Raw genomic sequence first — 25,117 nt, 5'->3', positions numbered from 1 at the left:
CCTATCTTCAAAAATTAATGTATTGAGGTGTTATATATTTATTTCGTCACTGAATAAATATTTCTTATACTTTGCAAAGAACATAAAGAAAGATTGAAAAAAGGAATGCATAAATTTGCACAGTGAAATATGTCCCACTAGGCACTACCATGATTCATAAAATATCATACACATAAAACAAAGACAATGTTCTATAACCTGTCAATGACAAATTGCACACAATCTGCACCCAATTGAAGAATGGAATCAGAAGACACGATCAGTGGCCATGGTAGCCATATTTTCCAAAGTTTAAAACGAAAAAAGTGTGTGACAAATCCTTGGGCTGGCAGTTTTATTAAAGTAGATTTAAGTACAGTGCGAACACATGAAGACTGAAGGTTAGAGCATGATTGGCATTGAGGATAAAGTACTCCTTTGGCTTTGCCTTTACCCTTTGCATAGGCTAGTGCCATGGGTGGGGAATGATCAGCATAATACAGAGCTCTTGTTTTAAACATTTCAGGATTTAATTTTGCCAAAGTAATCTTGTACACACTATAAAATGGTGAATAAATTTTACCGCATGTATGGCAGCCATGCGATCTACCAATGTACTGAATTTGGCATTTCTGAGATTTTGTTACCTTTACATCATAGTCTACAAGCTCAATAAACTTGTTTGCGAATGCTCCTGGTTTTAAAACATGACTTGGAAGAGTTCTTGAAAAACTTTTTGAGAACATGTAATACTGAGTTAGTGACAATAATGTGAATGTAACTGCATCCTGATTTGTCAAGCTTACCATAGGAAAAACACCAAGAAATGCATCATGAACAGTGGAAACCATAAAGCAAGATAAAAGAGCACTTGTTCCAACGGACAAAAGGCCACAAACTGGTGAAAGTTTACTGTGTGCTGCAACTTTCAAAGGCTTCCAAAGCACGTGTTGAAAAATGCCCAATGTCGCTGGAAATGTGATCATTCCGCATGCACCTGCAATTATGTTTTCTTTTGAAATCAGGCGCCGGTAATATGTATCTTCACATGTAGAAAATAAGTTTGGTGAGCCCGTAACCCTCATTACTTTTGAATTCTAAGCATCAATTTGCTCATCAAGTAAAAAATGAATAAGCTTTCCTATTAAACAAAGAAAGGTGCAATTAGTGCAAAAGTTTTAAAAAGAATTTAGCTTCCGCGTTTGCAAAGTTTACAAACAATCACGCTCTAATGCACAGTCACGCTTAACTAACATTGTGATAATTTTTGGGCACAACTACCCTGTGTTTGTTTCGTATATTTCTTGTTGTTACATAAAAATAGAAACATATATGTAAGGTGTTTATAAATCCTTGGTGCCCAGAATAGTTATACAATAGCATTAAATTCATTAAATAAATATTAAAAACTGTTTACATGGTTCACTGGTCACGCCGGTGCGGACGCGATTAGCCGATCAAGTCACGTGGTTAAATTGTCTGCCAATTGCGTATTCGAGCAGCGGGAAACCCGTCTGGAAATCGAGACAAAAGATCACATTTACTAAGAAGTTGATAAACATTGCAGGTAACTGTAATGTGTTGCTATGAGTAAACCGCATGGTATGGGTGTTCTTTAACTTTTTTGGCTTCTTTGACCACAAGTAGCATAAACTGTTTTGCACTAGTACAGTAGTCACACCTTTCATAAGATGGCGCCAACCAGAACGAAAATCCATGTCATGTCCTTTGGAATTCGGAACCAGTGACTGTTATTCTACAAGTACTATTTGTTTAATCGATAACAAGGGTTTAAAATCATTGCAATATAACAATTTGACAATTTAAATCAGCAATGTGTTTACTACTTCCATAGTTTACCCTCATTTTACAAGAATGTGAAAAAATACTTTGTAATTCAACTGCCTAGTAAACCTAAAGCTGCCTAATAACTAAATGTGTATTATTTGCAATGCTTTGCTGTCTTAGTCATACTTCATACAAAACAAAACTTATAGGGATTAGTTTTCAATCATGCTAATTTCATTGTTTAGTTCAGTGGCTCTCAACCTTTTAAGGACCATGCCCCCATAAAAGTATATTTTAGGCCTTGTGGCCCCCTTTAAATAACAATGTAAGATCTGTGGCTTCCTGCGAAAAATGTAAATGGCAAACTTGTGTTGAAATTCGGTATTAGTTTTGGCTTTAATCAAATCGAAAAGAGTAACAACAAACTGTGATGCTGACAAACCTCAATATGGATAGCACACTCTCAATTCTGCACATTATAAAACAAAATGACTCACTGATTTTTAGTGGGTGTTTCCCAGGTTGAGAACCACTGGTCTAGTTCATAGACTGTTGCCAGTGTAATGCTGTTGTATTTTGTTTAATTGTTTGTTTAGGTGGGAACACTAAGGTTGTGTGTGTGTGATGGTAAAAGTCCAACTTTTCTGATAGTGCTTTTTGTAATTGTAATGGTGATTATTTTAGCTTTTTGTGGGGAATTGATAGCTTTAAAATTTAGTTCTTGTGTTGACCCAAATATTATGTGTAAATTAAAAGCCTAACTGTGGTGACCAAACTTTTGGTAAGTACAAACTAAGTAAACTACACACTTTAATGTCAACAAGTTGCAGTAAAAGTGTCACAAGTCAGTGAGGCATACTGTCACAATCTAAAAGTAACATTTACAATTGTGTTTAATCACCCTTTTGCTACCATGTTGACCATGTTAGGCTGAAGTTTACATTTTCCTGTGTTTTAATCTTGTTTGACATTCAGCTGCCAATTCTAGTTGTCATATGAAACTAGTGTTTCAATATATTTGTTTGTTATTTCTTACAGAAAACCTCGTATGATAATACTCTTGCTTTATTGCATGTTGGCTTGCTTTGACAACATGCAGGGTTGAACCAGAAAAAACATTGAAGGGAGGAATTAATACTATCTCACACTCTAAATCTGGTGCCATGCTTTTTGTGTCCCACGGTATGTCAGTTTTTTTGCTTAAAGTATACCACCTTCAGGTTGTGCTTTAAATTTAAAACCTACAGGTGTGTTAAAGGGGTAAATAAAATTGAAAACTGTCTTGGATACATTTGCTATCAATCTGTTCAACATTATCATGATATTCCGGGTGACACATTTTAAGCTAACGCACCAAATGCTATCATTGTTGTCAAATGTTTCAGCAAATAGTTGTTTCCATTGCAGTACTGTAAAATAAACAAGCGAAATAAACTCAAGACAAATATGGAAGAATTATGTTGCAATTCATGATCATGGAACGTCCCAAGGAGGGAGAGGTGTAAGCGTCATGGTGATAAGCCACGGCAGACCGATGAAGGCTGTTTTTACAGGTTTAGTTAATGTTGTTTTCTTATTATGTCGGACAAAAGTTTGATTTTTTGGTTTATACTAGTGATGTACCGAATCGGCAAAATTTCGATTCGGCCGAAACCGAATATTCGGCGGTTTTGCCGAATAAATTCGGCCGAATCAACCGAATCATTTATGACGTCACGCAAAGTCGTAATCTACACGTTTGACATGAAAACAGAAGTTTATCTACCAGACAATTAGTACAGAATGGTTGTGTTTCGTCCTTATTTTCGTTATGTGGGGTTCGCCGCAAGCATGATTGCCAATCCGACAATGAATACTGATTTTTTTTTGTCTGCAGTGGGAAAAGTGTCGGTATGTTAAAAAATATAATGATAGACGTGATTTCCGTTGGTACTAAGCAGAAATGACACGTTTAACGCTTTAAATGGGTGTTCGTAAAAGATTCGGTTTCGGCCGAATCGCAACAAATAATTCGGCCGAAACCGAATCTTTGCAAAAGTGGCCGATTCGGCCGAATAAATTCGGCAAACCGAATATTCGGTACATCTCTAGTTTAAACTGCTTGGAGGTAATGTACCTCTTAAACATACCTTAAAATGATATTCTTTGTTGCACTTGACATTATGTGTTTACAATGCTCAAAAATTGAAATACAGGAAAACTGAAAACCTAAAACACTTGCGGTTTGTACCTAAATGTTCTGATTTACAGGCAAACCTATATTACGTTTTGACTTGACGTCAGAGCAACCAGTAACCAAATTTTTCTTCTACCTGCACTTTGACGAAAATGTAATGCTTATTAGTGCTGCTAGAACAATCATTTTTTTAAACGTCATTTACGACAAGCAAAACATGCATTTGTAAAGCTACATGTTTTTTCAATATCATATCAACATTTGCGCTTTCCATTTTTACACAATGTTTTCACCGTATTTTATAGTAGGTAACATCAAAACATGTTATGATCTATCTTGTTTACTGGGCTCTCATTGATTTTTTGTCAAATTTATTCGTATTTAATTTACTTACGGTGATCATAGCCAGAGTGCCAGACAGACAAATTCATTTTACAAAATTGCCGCCACACCACGCTCCTTTTGTTGCTGAGCAACGATCAATTTTCTTTGTGTGCAAAAATGTTTCACAAACAGACAGTAATGATTCTGTGTTGTTTTTTACAACAAGCATACAAGTATTTGCTGTTGACACAGAAAATATTTTTGTCCTTGCATGTTCGTGACCTTAACACGAACTGCTACAACAAAGCTATAAGCGTGTATTACCCTGATATTAATTACATCCAATCACGCAAGATATTTGCATTGATTAGTACAGGTCGGAACTCATATCTTATGGCATGTTTGTATACTCCGCGTTTAATGGCCTTGTTAATAGGTTTACGCTCATCAGACTTGTTATCTTCAAGTCCCTCGAGGAATGAAAAGGTTTTTTACTATCCCTCGAAACCAACTATTTCTGTTCTAATGTAAAACAGGTTCCGTGAACATGACAGGGGCGTCGAAAATTGAATGCATCAGGCGTTAATGATAACCCCAAAAGGTTACGGTTAAAAGTTTTCGTGCCAAAAACTGCATCGACCTGCGGTAGATTTTCATAGCCAAACGCGAGACGTTGCATTAACGTTGGTTAAGGCCATTTTGTGGGCATGATAATCGATCAATTCCCGTTATTTTTTTACGCGAAATGTCCTTCGCCAAACACGCATTTTCCAGATGAGCCAATGGCCATTGATTAAAATCGGCGGAACGGCGCCTTGGTCACTTGAATTATTTAATAACTACACAGCTACTCTGCAGCATTAAAGGGCTTCTGTGTTATTCGTCAATTTTTCATGCTCGGAAGGACGTTAAGCTGAAAATGAAGCAATTTTCTTATCTGACCTTTTCTATTTCCCACCGGTATTAAACTGAATCTAAATAATTTTCGGCGACTTTTATCATGTATCGTTAAATGGATACATCTTTCGTCGGACCACTGAACACATACTTTCGAGAAAGCCATTAACGGTATTTCGAACTCATTATATTTTATCAAAATTGTATTTACATTTTAATTTTCGTGGAAACAGATCGTTGCGCAGTTTTTCCAGAACGTCGGTATAGATTGTTATCGGTTGATATGCAGGCAAACGTAAATGTTCCTAAAGCCTTGCATTCACCTAACTTTGTGTATTTCTGGTTTTGCAAGTGATTGGGCAACGTGTTTAAAAAGTGAAAATGTAATGATTCAAACATTTTTAAAGATTATTGTTGTAAAAACTTTTTGAATGCGGCTCCTAATAAGTTTGACCATTCTTTTAGTTCGGTGTTGCACAACCTTTTTCCGGACGAAATACGCTGTTCCCCATGCCACCAGTGTAATATAACACATGTAACATCTTATACTGGTGTCTGATGGTCCTGATTGGTTTCTAATCGTATACATAGATTTGACTGAACGATTTGTCGAAAACTACCTATTAATGACCCCACCGACTATAAACTTACGTTTGTAATGCCAGTTGTTTAGTGAACTATAAAATAAAATATAAAAAATTGTAATGTACATTTCCAGAGCCCGAAAATCCATTAGAATCTGTTAGGAAAGAGTTTAAATCAATGACCAACCAGTATTGACATTTTAATGTCCATGTACACAGTTGAACAAATTTGTCTACTTGACTGTCATAGGTTGTACACCCGCCGTTACAAAACAGTTCAAAACTGTTCGTATAGCTACTATAGCAGGTTTGGCGTAAAAATTACAGACAATTTTAAATTGTTTGTTGATAAATCCCCTTAAAGGTTGATGACTGTTCCGCCATTCAACTTGTAAGCTTTAACACAAAATCGCAGATTACACAATGACCTCGGTCCATGTTAGTTTGCGGCAAATGACAACATAAACCACTGAACCGCGTTTCTCCAAACAACAACTCAATTACCAGTGCATGACGCAACCGTGACATTACAGACTCAGGTCATCAAGTTTCAAAAAATATTTTCAACGCTCGTCTTCTAATCCCAGACGGCGTGGATGTTTTTGCAGAATTTACATAATCTAGCAGCAGCTTATACGTACGTTGTGTTTTTGCAAGATTTGAAAACAAGACGCGTGCCAATGCTGTGTATAGTCAATCTGCGTGTTGTCCGTTAACGTCGCAAATGACATTACATTGCATCTCCAGCGACATCGGCTTACATTCCTTGTACCAGGTGCGGCCAAATCGAATTGCCTTAAATGTATTAGTATCGGCTTGGCTGACATTTAGTGGACGCCTGATTGGATATTCCGGTAGGGTCCTTCGTTGAGGCCCAGCGCTAAGTAACCATGTCGCTACCGTTTTCTCATTCGAAACCGTTTTTGCTGTAAACGGATTTACCCATGCTTTCAAAGGACGTAACTGTCGTAACAAGGTTACATTGTGTACGGATTGCATTTGGGCATAATTGCTTTTCTGACGTGTGTGTTGGTTTAATTTTACAGTATCGGTCAATTCTTTGATCAGACGCATATCGCGTTTAAGCCGTCAATCGATTTGTTGTTGTTTTTTGTGCCAGGGAATTATACCCGTACAGCTAAATATCCCGTATACAGCTAATTATACCCGTACAGCGGCTTAATTTTGGGTGACGTGATAGCTGCATGAATACTGACTTTCGAGTATATGTGTGTGGATCCCTACTTCCAATTTCTTTACAAAACTCTCTTTTTTGCAATAACGGACCTCCTATAGAAACAGTTTGCCATCGGGTGAAACACTAGAAGCAATCTGAAAAATATAAATTGGTAACAAAAAAGATATCTAAACCAGTTTTGTTGTTATTCATAAATGAACCATTCAGCTCGGAAAAACACCACATTAATCATTACGTATCGACTATTTATCAGTCTTTTAACACCCAATCGTGGTTACCATCTGTCCGCAACTACAGTGCAAACACATCGCCGTTTTATCCATTTATTAACATAACACAAGGTAGTCCGGTCTAGACAAATATTCAATATTAAGGCTACAAGAAAACGCATCGATTTTCTAACGCGACCTAACAGTTTGTCATAACCAATTTTTCTTTACACTTCATGTGGTTACCCTTTCTTATGCATAATTCAGCTTAGCTTGCACACTTTGTGCACTTTTAAGCTTGGTGGTTGTTGGATCATGTGAAGAAAAATGTCGGGTAAACGCTATAAGCTGTTAATTGAAATTTGAGAAACTGATCGATCCCTCTAAATTGAATTTGTCTGTCATGAAACGTTATATACACAGCTTCATCTTACGTTTTTAGTAAATCCAATTCCATAAGAAATAGGTTTCAAATCATCAATATATATACCTATCGAAGGCATTTTATAAGCGCCTCTTTACAATTTTGCGGCACTTACTTTACAAAGATTTTTTAGAGACGAAATGTAACGTTTTATACGTGGCTGTTTAGCTGCTGTTTGTCACGTAGAAATAAACATTCGACCTAAAATAAGCAGACGCTTCGTCGCCAAACGAAATCAAGGAGGTGATGGTATCTCGACAGCGTCATGGTGGTTTGTCACTCGATATTAAAATAGATCGAACTCAATATTTTTTTTTTTTTTGAAAAAACGTTATTTTTATTGCCATAATTTTCATCGTAAATTTACAACACATCCTAAAGACATAAAATACACTAAAAAGTGAAAATATAAGCCTTTTATCTTCTATATAAGCCTTTTAACATCATTGCTGTATGGTTAACAGCTAGAGTGACGTACAACGCATGTGCCCAAAATATTTTTTGTGGAAGGTGCGTGTTTTTTTGAATAAATTTTGTTTTGCTTGTACATCATTGCCAAACAACTTTATCCAACAGATTTGTAGTCTAACTACAAAATAATTCTTTTGTTTTTGCTTTGATCAACAATCTTCAGATTGGCGTAGGCTATTTCCTTCTGTTTTCATGTTGTCAAACCACGTGTAGGTTTGTTTGATGACAATTTGTTGCTTTGCTTATGCAATGGTTAGGCTTGCCATTTGCAATGGCTTACCATATTTCCTATTTGGATAGTTTGTGTTTTTTTACAAAAATATGTAGGCCTATTTGTTCCAGAAAACGTCCAATTGTCTTCTTGGAAATTTACACCTTCGGTCCGACTGTTGTTAATTTTTGAAGGCAAGATAAATAACTGCGTAAGTTGTAAACGGATTTTGATTGTTTTGGGCATGTTGTTTTAGGCCAACTACATATTAAAAAAATGAACATGTAGCAAAACAACGATAAAAAGTTTGTGTGTTTTTTGTACAAAATGCGCCTTCACATGGACAACGAAATCATGGTAAGGAGTAATTGTAAGGAGTTTGCAATCAGCAATTTTGCTTTTTTTACTACATGTGAAGTTGGCCCACTTTGTCATCTTAATTATTTCCATAAATACATGGACTGTACTTCACCGCCCCATCAATTAAAACTAGCAGAAATCCTTAAAGTTTAATTGTTATGGTTTATAAACTTACAGTTTTTACCGTTGTGTCTGTACTGCTGTTTATCGACCAAAGATGTAGTTCAATGATTTTTGTAATTAAACGCAACAGTTTATTTTCTCATTGTATATAAATCGCGTCTTATCACAAAGTATGTCAAAACTCGATCAATATGTTTCTGTTCAATTATGCACGTCGACCCACAAGCGGTATTGGATGTTGAGCGCTTCCAGAAAAGCGAGACTATGTTACAGATAAATCATGCTTTTCACGTGCCTCAAGCGATTATTCCATCCAATTTCGTACGGTTTTCAGCTTAACGCCGTAGCGAATCATCTTGACAGTTGGGGGCATGCAAATTATATTCCATTTTCAGTGCTTTAGCCCAAACGTCATGGAAAAGTTAAAAGTTTGTCGAGGTTTTAACTTTAGCGCAGAATGTTTAGATGTGTTGGAGGCATGGCCGCTACGTGACGAAGGAAAATGCCTTCTTCGCGATCGCGTTGGCAAATAACTAGACGAGTTCAGTCCTGGAGTCGAACAGACGAGTGGAGGCAGGCAAACAGTACGTTTTAGGGTTTAGCAAATTTTCTGTAACTCTTCTACGTCGACATAGTTGCGTAAATATAAAATAGTTTTGTAAGCGTAACTGTGTGATGTTACCTGTGTCTCAATTACGTTTCATAATCGTAATTTCCAGTTTAAATTTTAACGATTTTGGGGGTTTAAAGACCTCGTAGCCTTTTGTGTTTCCATTCTCCGTTGGTTTTATGGGCAGGTTAGTTAAGTGCACCATTTTAGTGCTTTAAAAAATTCTATAAAGTCGCGCGTTACAGAGACATTCAATCATAAATAAACTTTTCTTGCGATCTAACTAAGTGGGGTGTGTGCACGTGTCAGCCGTTTTAGTTAACTTAAAGCACATTGATCAAATCAAGTTGATTGAAATCAAATCATTAATAACTAAATATATCTCCAATTGCAATGAATCGTTCTAATAGAATCCAACTGCTTTGCTTAACGTGGTCATACATTTTGCCCAGGTTAGACGTTTTTTTCGCGAAGGCTCTAGTCCTTGTGTATTTCTGTCGGGTACAAACATATTCGGGCTGCTGTAAGCAAGTGCTCGCGCCCCGTCAAAGTTTACTGCTTTGCCAAACAAGTTTTGTTATGGAACGATTTCGTGTTTCAACTCCCAGTAATCCCAGGCCTAAGATTCGTACGAGTGATTTCTCCTTGGAAAAACTTCAAATTATTTAACGTTTTAGTTTCGTTTTAAGATATCATTGCATCTTGGTCTTCTATTGTAATGTAATGTTGTGTCTGTCTATTAAGTTGTTTCAACATTTTATTGTCGTGATTATTTGACATTCCAGGTTCAACATTTTAATTTTTGATGCACCGAAGTTTCGGTTGGCCGAAGCCTGAACTTAAATTTGGCCGATTCCGAACTGTTTTCGTAAAAAATTGTGTACAAACTTGCAATGTGATTTAAACGTTATACATTATCAAATTATTTCATCTAGAAAACACGGGCAGCGCTATCCGCAAAATACTTGATGTTTTGTTCTGCTAACGCATTGTTAAGGTTGTTAAAAGTGTCATAAATGAGTTCACCTGCATCAAAAACGCTATGTTCAGTTGAAAACATCCTTTAAAAGGAGGATTTCGGGTTCGGCCTGATATTGTCGAAATTATTCTGCCTTGGCTAAATACTTCGTTTTTACTCTTACCTTTTTAAGCGGGTTTAGTGCATCACTAGTTTTAACTACTAATCAGTAGCGATGATTTTTACTCACTATATTTTAGACAATGTGTCTTTTTTAAGCTTTGGTGTTCTATCGTTGCCGCAATCTTAATTTTTGGCTTCTGAATCGGGTCTTAATTTTTCAGCTAACCAATCCCATATGGTCCTGTTTATTTTAGGCACCTATGCAAACGTAATCCAAGTAATCCCACCAGCGTTTTCAAGTGTTGTGTGTAGATTTTTAAGGCTTAACATTGTCATTATGTCTGATCGATAACCGCGAACCCTAACCGCGCGCAGTAATCACGATTGAATCCTTTATCTGCTCGGCTTTTGCGCTTCTCTTCCGATTTTTTTTCAACCCCTTTTCCACTGAGCATAGGAACTAAACAGTGATTCAGACCAGACCATTTTTCTTGTTGATGAAAAATAGTTCGTCAATTAAACATTGTTTCATATCTAAGATGAATTAAGAGCTACTGGTTTAAAACATGCACACCATAAGTAGTTTAGGAGTTTGTGGGCGCAGGCTTTCGCTTGCTTCATTTTTGAATGGAATAACAGCTGTTTTAACCAATAGTTATAGCGTAATTTCTGAAAAACGATACGACAACTAAAGGTTTGTTGATGAGAGGCTGTGTTGCACATGGAAATGTGCTTTTGGGAGAATCCTTACAAGGTAATGCATGAGATATCGGTGGCACTCGTCGATAACTATGGGATATGATCTCACAAACTAACCCATACCCCGTTGCACCTTAATAAGGTCATTATTAAAGATGTAGTGAAACATCACTAACAGCGCGGTATTTGTGCCTGATTATACAGTTATCATTTTTTTCTAAAATGCTTTGGGTGTCTTTTGTTAAAACTTAAAAGCTGTAAAAGTTTCGTTACATGTTGGCATCATATTTTCACTTGAGACCAATACATACAATCAGATTGCAATCTCTGCACCGTAGCATTGTTTGTTGAAGTAAAAAGGAACAGCTTTAGTTCAGCCTTAATTGTCGCAGTTTGGATGTCACCCTGTAACTCAATTTGCTTTGACAAAAACGATTGGACAATCCATCGCTAACGACCTTCCTCATTAGCGCTTTGATACTTGAGGCGCCAACGCGTCGCCTTAATTCCACACCGACGTTAGGTTTTGTGCACCATCCTGCTACTGATACTCATGTTGACTCGCAAAATGTGATGAATTCCGATTTGTCGAAGCTATAAAACAATGCTGGTGTTGTCGTCTGGGAAGCTGGGTCAAAGAACTTGGTTGGTGGGGCTACATATCAAATGCTTACATATCATCGGTTGTGTGTCTGAGATAGCTATGTCATTTAGAGGTGGTTGAGGCCAGTATTCCTGCGTCAGCAAACGTGCTTTATAATGTTTGGAACAGGTTGTTTTATTATGTATCAGTCGCAAATGTTTTATAGCATTGCTTGTGATTAACTGTGCAGAGTGTTGTAGTTTTTGTAATGTATATTTGTGCTTAGTCTCTTAAGCCTAATTTAGGACAGGACTAAATACCTTTGTGCCACTTAAAATCTTGTATCAACTTATTTTACCAGTTTTTTTACGGGTATTAACTGTAGCTCTATGTTGCAAGATTGTATCCTCATTCGTCAATGGGTTGAAACACACAATGGGTCTGGAGGTTTTGACGAACAATACATATTTGTTCTCGTATAGCGTTGTGACTTTTGTTGGGTACCAGGGTATCTTTGATAGCATATTGCTTTCGACGTCAACAAATGCTACCGTTGAAGACAGTACTCTGTTAAACGCATACTGCACAGTGATATAGATTTTGATTGCTCCCCTTGGGACTTACTTGGGTTAACCTGCACGTACATCAATGCTTCAGTGGTTAACTACCCCGAAACCAGTTTGTAGCGTTGATCGTACCAGTTGGGAGATTTTACTCTTGTGACTTGGTATTTAGAAATCCGGCCTTCAATGTTTTATGTCAAAAACGTTTCAGACGCATTTACTTGAACTTGGCAACAAACATTACAGTTTTGGCAAGCGTTTGTAACCGTGAACATCTGCCTTTAATACGGTACTAAATGTAAAATATTGTATGAAGGTATGCAACAAAGTATAACTTTATTATTTGAATTACTGTTTTGGTCTTGCTTAACCCTACATGCATCCAGTTAATATCGTTTGTCATGTAGAAACATGAATTGTAACATTCCTAATGGATCCCGACAGTGCTGATTTCACTTCTGTTACCATTAGCCAGGGGAAAAGTTTCGATTTTGACATTGTTTTTCACTATCCCGCTGGACATTATTCATCGATATAAGCCGTGTTCCATCTCCTTCAGGTCAATGTGTCAGGGCTTGCACTTTTGACTGCAAGCAACTTCACAGTGACGACGAAGCAGAAACCGCTGCAGACATGAGTTTAATAGCAAATTAGCGGTCTGCGTGTTTTGCTTCTGGTAAATCAGCAGTTGCAAGCGGAATTATACACACATAGGGCAAGTTAGGGAACTAGGTTGGGGTTTATTGATTTTAATCTTTACGTTTAAAAAATTACAGAATGTCTTGTTTGTTTTTTTGAAATTGTCGTTTTTCTCAAAGACAGGGATTAGCGTTCCTCGCACGCAAGATTTAGGTTGGGTCTTATGTTGCAGGGTTAACAAAACGCTATTGGTACAAGTATGATAAAAATGTTCGTTGAACTTTTTGTTTGTTTGTTTTTTCAAATACAAGTGCATATGTTTGGGATCGTGCAGTTAAGCGACACTTTCCTTTACTGATTACTGGATACCTTTCATATTGATTCGTAGACAGATCGATGTAAGCTCGTCGTTGAAGAGGTCAGCCAGATCATACTAAGTCGGCTGGGTGAACGGCAAGTCTAAGTCAATCTCCTCATTAAAATATAATTCATCCATAGGGAAATATTCGTTCGGAACGGGTGTATGATTTGCCATTATACTTGTCGCATTTAACAAAAGCTTCCACATCTGCCGGGGCAAGATTGTAAACCCACAATTTCTCTAAACACAAAAACAATGATTGCTGTGACACTATTTCCATCCTACGCTTTAGGATAAGTGTTTTATGGCACAGTTTTGTAACTGCTAAGTTCGTTATTTAAAAAAAAAGAAATCTATCGACAAGTTTTAGCAAGTTTTACATACCCATTACTGGCAAGTATAACTAACCATTGTAGGGCGATTTGGGATTTTTCGAACACCGTAGCACAGTAATTTAAATCAAAACATTCATTTTGTGTTAAATTAACTACTATAGAAGTATAGATGACATGCTTAAGTAAGTGTGTGTTTTTCGTCAAAAACGAAAAACGATTTCAGTTTTCGTCAAATTAACCACCGATATTGGACGATAAGCTTTGACTTCTGTATTTTGTTTCACGCATAATTGACTATCAATAATTCATCAATGCTTTGTTGAAGCGTTGGGTAATGAAAATTACCTGGACATTTAATTACCCAACGCTTTTTCGTTCTACCTGCAGCAACGACAACTGAAATATTTCCGTGATTGAGCGTTTCGTAACTGACAAATGTTGTATAAGGTCGAAGTGTTTATTCGTGGCAGCATACGTCAAGCTACCTAACCCAACGCTTGTCGTTAATAGCATTCAATTTCGAAAAAAAGAACTAGGATAATTGGATTAGGCCAGCATGTCTATGTCTAGTGGTGTGTGCTATAGTGACTGGAGATAATGCACTAACCAGTGTGCAGTGCAAGGAGTTTGGAATAAAAGCTTGAAAAATTACTCGTAAAATACGATTCAGTGCCTTGAATAGTTCCAGTAGTGTGGGCATTATAATCTTCCATTTTAAGTCATCGTTTTTCGTTCACTTTAGTGAGGATACTGAAGCAGCGCTGAAGTTATTGATTATTTTGTGTTTTATGTCCGAAAATAATACAGTGTTATAGCTGTTAATGTCAGTATTGATCAGCCACTTGGTTTCAGACAGGAAAAGGTATTGAATTATACATAAAATACACGACTTAAATCTGACGTATATCCTTAATGCGCATTAAACTATGCATCCATAAGCTTTAATGTTAACGGACAAATTGGCAATGCTCCAGCTGTCATACGCAGTAGACAGGAGGTGTCTGTATTTGACCTTCAGCTGACAGCCCAACCTCACTTAGCTGCACTTGGTAGAACGCCACGTTCATTTAAGATGTTATGAAGGTAGTATAAAGTCTTCGAAGTGAATATGTGTATATGGGAATAAATACCCATGCAAATGAATTATTCTTGTAGGGTTTGTTTGTGTGAGCTTTCTGATAGCGAACATCAATAATGCTTAATAGGGACGCAGTAAATTATACTTCTAACTAAGGTGACATTTTTGCGGCTGTGTATTTAAACAAATGTTTTCGAATGGGGCGCCGAAACTTCCGGATGCGTCGTTTTGTTAAATGCTGAAAAATACAACCACTTTTACTGCCTTCCAGAAAATTACTTTTTCGTCTTCTCAAGCATAGAACCGCGGTTTAGCATTGTTTGTTACAAGCATTCTTATTTATCGTATTGAATAATAGAAAATCTTGTCTTCTATATGTACTGTGGCTTGTGGCTTTAAGTGGTGTCTGGGGTTTTCGCACAAGTTTTTTGCGTAAGGTTATGATGTACAAGTTGGAAATCACTGAAAAAAATACTTTTTTGTAGTGCTGCCTGAAAAATTTTGGATTGAGCCATGACGTAAATGTAAAACAAACGTAGGGAACCATCAGTGTCAAAGCTGACTGATAAAAGAAGGTTTCCTGCTCAACGCAATTGTAATCCAAAAAACATGTTCACATAAACACCAGCGGTGTGGTGTTACACCACTGACTGTGACGGCAAGGTATCGTGTTGCCGTTCTCATGAACGCAGTAATTGGCTTATGCCAGAGCTCGTGTATTGTTACTTGTTGTTTTGACGCAATATCATTTCCGCTCCGGTACTGAGGATTTTCTCAGCAAGCAGTTAAATTAGTGAGTGCATAAATTGCAAGTGTTCCCTTTTAAAAAAAGTCATTTTTATCGTGTGTTATATCTATGGAACGTTTGAATAATGTTTTAAGTCCAATGTACGCTATTGAAGAACAATTATTATTTATGAATGGTGTCAGTCTCAGCGTAATCTTTGTACAGCAGCTGTTGACAAATTGCATGGCGCATTAAGATACCAATCTTGCGCAGGTAGAAGCTCCGTAATTACTCTGTGGTGCGCGTATTTAGTTCCGCAAGATTGTGGTTATTTGATAAAACTAGGCATGAAAATAACCAACATTTGCAAGGTAAAAGCCATTTTAATATTTCGCTGTGCAACCAACCTTTTTCGTTTTCACGTAGCATAGAAGGCGCCATATGTCGGAACATTAGACCGTCGCTTCCTATAACCAAGTTAGACGTCCAAGAGCTTTAAAATACCATTATTATTGCTTTAAAGAACCCAAAATATTGATCCGTCTGTCTTGAGTGTGTATTGTCTTGTTTTCATAAGGTGGGAGGCAACAGTATTGTTTGTCTATTTCAAGTCTGATGAACAACTTTCAAACGTGTTTCAGTTTTCTTAAATGATTTTCTTCAAACGTGTTTCAGTTTTCTTAAATGATTTTCTTCAAACGTGTTTCAGTTTTCTTAAATGATTGATACGCAAATACGTTATTTGGCATGAGTTACTGTTTACTTCCACTGTACAAGTTGTTTTCGAGCCAAACTGTAAGCAGAGTTGTAATTAATTTCAGCGGGGAAACTTACCAACACGTGTTTCTTATTTTCAGGCCCCTAAATTGTATAGGTTTCTGAAATACCTGAGTTGCTGAACATAAGAAACATTCTAGAAAGTCGGTAAGTACTAAATGCTGCTTTAAAGAGTTGTAGCTGCATTGCCTTTCATGTGTGACGCGATTTCATACCAATGTTATAGACAAATCACTTACAATATCAGTTATCACACCTAAAACAACGAAACTGAGTAACTTGGTTTGAGGCTTTCACCGACAATATATTCATAAGAAATAACGCTACATCAGAGCACATTTTTCGGGCATGGTTAAGTGCGATATTCGGATGTTCAAACAAGACGATAATGACTTTTTAGGAAAGTCTATCCAAGTTATAAAAAACTAAGACATTGTATTTTATTTTACTCACCTCACACATTTGTCTATTTCAGTGCAATAATGAATTTTACGGCGAGTCCAACGACGGATATCTTCAATTTTACGACAAACGCAAGCGACCTTGTGAACTCAACTGCTTGCCAGGAACGATTCGACCCTGTATACATCGATGGAGTTATCGACTGTAACCTTTCGTACGCGGTAGGTTTATCGAAAAGCCAAGGATTTGGATCCACTTACGGCCCGAGACCTTTTAGCACTGCAAAGATCTCAATAACAACTGTTTTTTTTTTACTTATGCTTATTTCTGATGTTTAAAAAGAAATAATAGTTATTGACGGTCAGTTTTGGTGGCCTAACTGGACGATCTGGAGCTATATTTACTCTTAATAACGTGTTAGTTGGTTGTGAATACTTTTTGAGTAAGTTTGAGACTTTAATCTACTGAGAAGTCCACACAACTAAATTGTACCATCCTGGTACAGCACTTGACACATCCCAACTAATTGCCACCGAAATGTTTTAGGTTATACAACTAACACACGTTTTGTTTTCTGCAAGGTCAAAAGACTTTGTTTAATGCACTGTACATTTATTCGATGTGTATTGGGAATTACAACATATTTGAGCAGTTTGTTCACCTTGGTAATAAACCTGTGGAGTAATGATTCGGAATCGGATTATAATCCAGAATCGATGCGTTTAAATTTCTTTAGCCGATTACATTTCCCAAGCTGAAAACATTGTTATGTGTTGTACTGTTGTCTTATCTGACAGATTTACGGTTGTCGTAAACAGGTTTGTCCAGCGACGTTCGTATTTACCCTCCTTTGGTCAATACACGCATAAAAAAGTAAGTACGCATTTCTCGTCCCACTGAAATTCTTCGAAAGCGTGATAAAATGCCACTATAAGGACGTAAGATCAGTTGCTCCACTGTAAACGTTTAACGTTGAGATCGATTTGCTAAATATCGACTGTTGATAATTTCCTAAAATTTGTAATTAGTTGTATTAGAATTGTAAGTGTTTTGGGCTTAAGATTGAAAAAAACACGGGCTTAATTTGGCCCTGACCTTACACTCGAAACACTTGTGCCGCAAATTTAACTTTTGGACCTAATTCAGACTTTGTTACCAAAAATTAGAGCTCTTCCCGGATAATTGCTAAGTTTCAAGAACTACACAAAATGTTCTTGAAACCAACGCCTTTCTACTGCCCTCACACGGCAGCGAAGGGTGACAACCTGAGCAATCTGCCGAGAACGACGGACGTGTTTATCTCCTTGAATCTAAACACAAATCAATAAAAGCCCGCGATTTACAACGATTTCCATCGATCCGTTCTTGCACGGATGTCACAGGTTTGAAGGAATGGCTACGGGCCTCATCAGTCTTGATTTCTGTCACATCATTCGTTGCACATGAAAAGTCAATTCATCGGGCCAGCAATATATTCCCCAGCTGGACTTTTCTCATCTCGTACAGTGCGCCCAGATTACGTGTCGTATTTCGAAACAGAAAGAGTACTTTTGCAATAATGCTAAATTCGTTTCTTCAACTGTGTATAGAATAAAAAAAATGTTCTGACGGTGTTTTTTTCGATTAAACACATGATTTGCTACCCAACAACATATACATTATTTACAGAGCTTTAGATCTTTAACTCATTTCTCCCTAAAACGCATTTTTGTGTTTTATACCATTTACTACTTTGCTTCATAATGCAACTTTGGTTGGATTTTGCAAACTAATTCTAATTATAAATAATTCTGAATTTGACTTTAAAACCCAATACTATTTTATATTAGCGAATCAATAGGATTATTTCAAAACTTTTAAATTAAATCGATTAAAATCAAGTTTTATTAAAGAAGATGACACATTCTTTACACCCAAAAATCAAACACATCATTTTATCGCAGAAATTTATGAAGGACAACCGACTAATCTTTGACACTGGTCAATTAATCCGGGTCGTTGGAACCTTCATGATATTTCTTCTTTCGTGCGCCGGTAACTTTACTGTCCTGGCGTGTGTGACTGTGTGGCGACGGAGCAACCAGATGTCTCACACCCAGCTCATCATTTTCCATCTCTGCCTCGCGAACCTTTGTTTTACCTTTTTAATCTTACCAATGGGTAGGTTGATGTACTTTGCATAGATAAGTGACTGGGTTAGCATGTTCTACATAAAGATGAACTTTTAAATCATGATATTTTAAGACAATAGATGGTTGCCTCGTATCGTGTTTTCTAAATTTGGTTCTGGTGAATATAAACAATAACGAAAGCTACTCGTTGGCAATAATTCCGTTTCGCCACAAAAACATTGCTGGGGCGTGTAGGTATTTTATATAATTACATTCCTGCATTTTGTCATTATTATAGTTACTAGAACAAAATGCTATTAGAAAAACTTTTGGTCCAAGCTGTTTAATTTCTCTGCCCAAACACTTAGCTTTGCGAAGTACTTTCAGAACCCTAATATTTTGCCATTTAATTTGTATTTAGACGCGGTTTGGAACTACACAATGGAATGGTATGGAGGTGATGCCATGTGTCGTATCACCAACATGTTTAAACAGTTCGGCATGTATATATCGTCAGCAGTTATTGTGGTCAGTATTTCATACAGTTTTGCATTGCATCAAGTTCTCAAATTACCAACTATCAGATCTTGTCGCGTTTCGTTAGCTGCCGTTGTAGTAGGTTTATCCGTTGTAAAAGTTAATTCGGTGTAGTTTTTTAAGCCTATAGTAACTGCAACTATTCTATGGACTGCAACTATAAAGCTTAGTAAAAAGTTTACCCAGACCACAAAATTCCACCAATTTTTAATGTGGCTCGCCCTACCCTTTTTAGAAATATTTTTCAAAACTTATCTCATTTCGATCACACCAGAAGTACCACCACATATAAACGTACATCAATCTTTACTTAGCTGTGGGCCACGCCCTTCTCACCTTAGAGGAAGTGCTCTTGTCCTCTAATGCACCTCTTTTTCTGTAGGTTATGGGCGTGGATAAGGCTCTTGGCTTGCTTAGTCCGTGTTCACCCAATCAGCAGACAAAACGCATCAAGGTCTTGTTGCTTGTGGCTTGGACTTTTAGCACGGCAAATGCCATTCCAGCGGTAACGAAAATTGATGACTGTCGATATAGATCAAATCTATTCCAAACGTTTGGTTGTTTGTTTACCGAATAAGCGAATTATAATGGTTACGATTGAACAGATGGTTTGTTTACAGATGAATCTACGAGATAATGTTATGTAATGTTTGTAACTAAAAATAAACTATCGTGTTATTCAGATTTGGGTTACATAATTCAAAAGAATTTTCTTTGAACTTATGAAACGTTTTGGAAATCTGACTTTAACACTTGAACAGCTGCATGTTAGAATTTCTACATATATGTTTCAGCATTCGATGAAGTCCCTCTTGGGATTTTATGAAACTAACCGGAAACTAACCGAAATATTTTTCTTACAATATGCCTAATCACAGCAGATTTTTTTTACCAGCTTTGTTTATAACAGGGCATCATTTTTTCGGTGAAAGATAGTCATCGAATATTCAAATGCGACTGCGAGGAATTCTATATCGTCCAGTGTGTAGATATGCACGTAGTGGGAAGGCTGGGACTCACTGTGTTCTTCTATTATACAATGGCGATCTCGTTCTTTATCCCAATGCTAGCAATCATTGTGTGTTATGTCATCATTATGGCGGCAATCGCGAAAATGGCAAAACGTGCCAAAGGTAAGAAAGACAATTTTTGCTGTCGTTTTTATTAATGCTTTATTTTTTTTATTTGTTAATTCGAACGATGAAATTTGTTCGATTTAAAAAAATAAATATAAAGAGAATCATTTTTGAAATTTAAAGTGAGTAGTTTTTGAAATTATTTTTGAAAACGGAAATTTTTAAGAATAAATCAGTTATTTTAGAGAAGTGTTGGCGTTGTAATTGCCTGTCTGGTATTTCATTGGCAAATTTTCCGTTTTTGAAAACAACTTGTTGTATAGCATCACATCACACAGGTTGCGAACCACTGCATTCATAAACCCCAACATCAACCAAGTGCGAAAAAATATGTCTTTACAGTAAACTGACAAAAAAACTTTTAATGCCTCACAGTCACGGAAAAGCAGTCGGCCGGGTTTCGACCGAAAACGAACCGCAAAAGTTTGGCTCGTCAGAGTCTCGACCGCGCCAGGAAGATGTGGCAAGTCGTCACTGCACTCATAACTTTATCATTCCTTATTTGCTGGGGTCCGTACTACTTTGTAGGGGTTCTGTTTCGACTCAACCAAATCGCTATTGATCCAAGGGTAAGAATAAATTTAAAGACTGTCTATAATCTAATGCATGTTTGGGAGGATTGGATTTGTGCCCATTCAGGCGATATAATTCTAAATTGCTTTTGAAGCCTGTTAACTAGATATGTCGATGCGTAACCTGAATACATCAAAAACCAACTGGAATAGAACTTTTTTTTTTGAAAACTTGAGATTTTGAAGTATTTTACAGTTGTTAAGCTATCCTTAAATGACGCAAGTCATTGGCAGTCAACAGTAACTTACATCCAAATAAACTTTCTGGGGTGGCTACATAAACTTATGTTTTTTTGATCCATTCTTTTTTGTTCTATTGCAGTAATAATATATGCACATCTATCACAATGACCCTAACGCAAAATCATTGTAGCATAAGGAAATTTTCTGGAATAATATCTCTGTTAATTAAAGACAGCCCCACTTTTATATGACTCCACCCACACTACAGTTTTTACCCAATTACAGAAATTATATATTCGGCGTTCTTGTATTTTGGCGTGCAGGCAAAGATGTTTATGCTCATGTCGCAATATCTGCACCCCTGTTTTCAACCTATTATTATGGTGGCTCTCATGCCGGATGTAAGGGAAAACTTAAGATGTAGCGGCCTCCTGCACAGCAACGATGTCCGGTAAGCTCTCTTGTGCCACTGTGCGGTTTAGAGTTTAAGCTTCCTTGGCTTTAAGTTCTTTGGCAGCATGCTGCTGGTGTGTTTTGTTTTATTGCTCCCCTTGTTTATAGGCGACTGTTAGTCGATTGTCGTGGAAGTAGAACCGGAAACAGTAAGTCTAGTGCATGCGCGCCGCGTGCGTGGCTGCGATTGGCCGTAATTTAGTCCCACAATGCAATGCACGCCTGTCCACAAAGTATTTAATTTCTTGGGTCACTGTTTCATTTATTGCAATAACCATTCTGCTTGTCAAACGTGTCGCTTTGTTAATGGAGCAAACGTGTCTTTGAAAGCATTCTACGACAAACAATATGGTAAAAAGCAATGAAATGCCAAAAATGAGTTCTGAATGTTGTTTGATCACCTTTTTGAATACCTTTTTACTACTGATTTTTTTAATAAACTGAATTATTTTTTATTTGACCCTGCGCATTTTTTTAACAAGTTAACTATGCTTAATTAAAAAAAAATTACGTACGCTTGTTTATTTCCATGCTTCGGAACACTAATCCACTGCTTAACAATTTTTCACGAAAATATTTTTTTCTCAACTACGCAAGCTATTGTTAACCAAATGTTATCAAATTGTTTGTTTAATTCATCTTAATAACTTAATTATATTTTACGAAAATGTCACTCCGTTTATGAAAAATTATAAAAAAGTTCAATGAGGAGACTTTAACTTACAATTTAACTCTGGATATCTTGTTGCAATTTTGTATGATGTTACTTAATTACAAAGACCCCCAATTAATTTTTCGACTATGTTTCACGCTGTTAACTAACTTTATCTGCCATGGCGTTGATTAAAACTAATACATTATGATAAACAAAACCAATTGTTTCCTTGAGGTACGAAGTATATTTACATCATATGTTAAGGCCTTAGATCCTGGATATAAACAAATTGTACCGGGCTTTAATATTTTATTTCAAAGCAAAACAAGCTAGCTGTATTGCTTTAAATAAAACATTCAACAACGTTTTGCAATTTTTTTACACTATGTGTCGTCTGTGCCCTTAAGTTTAGTACCCCGGGCCGGTTTCAAATCACTGATTTAAATCTTTAAAACTGTAATTTAAATTAAAAATTTGTGATGTTGCGTCTATACGGTGAAGCCAAACGCTTTTCGCTGTACCCATTGGACCCTAGGCTACCACATAAAAAACCACTGCATTAAGGTATGACATACTTTTTAATCTTTAAAGAACCGTTTTGTTGTTTCTAGCACGGCGTTGACCTCGAAAAAGGCCACAGGTCATACTTTGCTGCTCGCCTCACGTACTTCACCCCGTGTCGTCGCCAGACATGAACACAAAATGCGTTCTCCTGATCTCGCAACGCGAAGGGACGATGTATATGAATCTCCAGCTGTTGTTTGCAGACGCGACCAGATACCAAAAATATAAACACCGTTAGGTGGCGCTTTTGAAACGTTACCATGTTTAAAATATGGTTTTCGTTGGATTTAATCTCGACTTGTGTTTTTGATTTCAAATTTTAGACGTTCCAGCACTAAACTAGGCAAAGATGGATTGAATAACACGTTCCCTTTTTGAAAACTTTTCCATTGAAAAATACTGTGATTTGACACCGAACTAAATATTTTGAAGATAATTCGATGAAAAGTTTACAGTAAAGCTGCCGATTGGCCATCAGTGAGGTGCAGTAATTTGTAAAGGCAAATTCTCTATCAAAAACAAAAAGTTAAAGCAATATTCCAACTCTATATGCAACTGCAAGTTTTGCACCAAAAATCTCGCGCATAAACCAAAGAACATTGATTTACCTGCAAAATCACTGATTAAAAGTTTACTGTGCATATGTTTCATTAGCTTCATTAAAATGAGGGACTTTCATTGGTACCTACTGTGTATATGTCTTACTTACGCTGCCTAGTTGCCTCGCATATTGTGATTTCAGCAGCTTGGCACTTAGAGCATTATGGCAATTGTATAGTGAAGTTCAACGGCAATAAAATTAACAAGTCGTTGCCCTTGCAATAGGCGTTGGTTATTTGCTCTTGTGACATGAAAGGACTTATAAAAGGCAACGCTAAAGCCAAAGTTGTTGGTACAACGACAATACACGTCCTTTAACATTGAGCGCTTTTGTGTAAGTAGTGGGGTATATGACTTTACAATTCCATTGTGAAATAGAAGTTTACGGCTGGCGGTATAGCTGAAATAATTAGTTTAAGTTCATAAAACTAGCTTTGTTCCAAAATCGGCGTCTGCGCGTTTGACTGTGATAAAATGAATTCGAGTTTGTGTTGTAAGGCATTCTTTCTTGCATTCGATGCCACGCGACGCATTTTGTGTGAAGCAAGCTGTGTTTTCTTTGTGCACCAATAAACGAATCTTGCCCCTTTGCTTCCCAGATAAGTTCTGATAGACGCTGTATTGAACTGCGAGTTTGCTTCGCGCAAGATTACCTCACAGATCAGCCGTTTGATGAAGTGGTGCTCAAAGTACTCACAGGAAACAAAACGGTGAAACATATGTCCACTCAAATATATATTATTTAAACTATAACAATAAAAGCCGCACTAGCATTATTTTGCGTCAGTTTTTACTGTAATGTATCGGGCCTAAAAGTTTTGCAAAATAGACCAGGTGCAGTTTAAATACATTAACATTTTAATAATCTTTTGACCTTTCACCGCCATTTCCATTATGAAATACAATCCCAAAATGTCATTTCGGCATTTGAACCTGCGGGTTTCTACGCACTCGCCTAGTTCAGCGTCAAACTGGTGAACCGGAACCAGTATACAGTGAAGCCAAACGCTTTTCGCTGTACCCATTGGACCCTAGGCTACCACATAGAAAACCACTGCATTAAGGTATGACACACTTTTTAATCTTCAAAGAACCGTTTTGTTGTTTCTAGCACGGCGTTGAACTCGAAAAAGGCTACAGGTCATACTTTGCTGCTCGCCTCACGTACTTTACCCCGAGTCGTCGCCAGACATGAACACAAAATGCGTTCACCTGTTCTTGCGTCGCGAAGAGACGATGTATATGAATCTCCAGCTGTTGTTTGCAGACGCGACCAGATACCAAAAATAAAAAAACCGTTAGGTGGCGCGTTTGAAACGTTACCATGTTTAAAATATGGTTTTCGTTGGATTTAATCTCGACTTGTGTTTTTGATTTCAAATTTTAGACGTTCCAGCACTAAACTAGGCAAAGATGGATTGAATAACACGTTCCCTTTTTTGAAAACTTTTCCATTGAAAAATACTGTGATTTGACACCGAACTAAATATTTTGAAGATAATTCGATGAAAAGTTTACAGTAAAGCTGCCGATTGGCCATCAGTGAGGTCCAGTAATTTGTAAAGGCAAATTCTCTATCAAAAACAAAAAGTTAAAGCAATATTCCAACTCTATATGCAACTGTAAGTTTTGCACCAAAAATCTCGCGCATAAACCAAAGAACATTGATTTACCTGCAAAATCACTGATTAAAAGTTTACTGTGTAT

The 25,117-nt window shown here is 36.9% G+C and overlaps 2 protein-coding genes across 3 annotated transcripts; one reads left to right on the top strand and one right to left on the bottom strand.

The window, feature by feature from the left end:
* Nucleotides 1-2: 2 nt before the first annotated feature.
* LOC145205657 (uncharacterized) lies at nucleotides 3-1,180 on the bottom strand. The gene has a single exon (XM_080078395.1). It carries the CDS (start codon nucleotides 1,062-1,064, stop codon nucleotides 192-194), a length of 873 nt encoding a protein of 290 aa, XP_079934521.1. The 5' UTR covers nucleotides 1,065-1,180; the 3' UTR covers nucleotides 3-191.
* A 224-nt stretch (nucleotides 1,181-1,404) lies between these two features.
* LOC145229300 (gonadotropin-releasing hormone receptor-like) lies at nucleotides 1,405-24,001 on the top strand. Of its 2 annotated transcripts, XM_080094625.1 has the most exons (13): nucleotides 1,405-2,548; nucleotides 2,806-2,949; nucleotides 3,175-3,320; nucleotides 16,278-16,344; nucleotides 16,673-16,820; nucleotides 18,543-18,759; nucleotides 19,132-19,238; nucleotides 19,630-19,752; nucleotides 20,158-20,380; nucleotides 20,759-20,952; nucleotides 21,462-21,589; nucleotides 21,700-21,740; nucleotides 22,858-22,925. In XM_080094625.1, the coding sequence occupies exons 5-13, from the start codon at nucleotides 16,680-16,682 to the stop codon at nucleotides 22,866-22,868; spliced, it is 1,185 nt and encodes a 394-aa protein (XP_079950751.1). In that variant the 5' UTR covers nucleotides 1,405-2,548; nucleotides 2,806-2,949; nucleotides 3,175-3,320; nucleotides 16,278-16,344; nucleotides 16,673-16,679; the 3' UTR covers nucleotides 22,869-22,925. The 2 variants fall into 2 exon arrangements, with proteins under 2 accessions (XP_079950751.1, XP_079950742.1); XM_080094616.1 differs by lacking the exon at nucleotides 21,700-21,740 and having other exon boundaries at nucleotides 1,407-1,546; nucleotides 22,858-24,001.
* Nucleotides 24,002-25,117: the final 1,116 nt, after the last annotated feature.

This window comes from Phallusia mammillata, chromosome 1, assembly GCF_965637545.1.
Source record: "Phallusia mammillata chromosome 1, kaPhaMamm4.hap1.1, whole genome shotgun sequence".
In the NCBI taxonomy this organism is placed as follows: domain Eukaryota; kingdom Metazoa; phylum Chordata; class Ascidiacea; order Phlebobranchia; family Ascidiidae; genus Phallusia; species Phallusia mammillata.
Note: the sequence above shows the minus strand (reverse complement) of the source record. Positions and strands in the feature narration are given on the sequence as shown.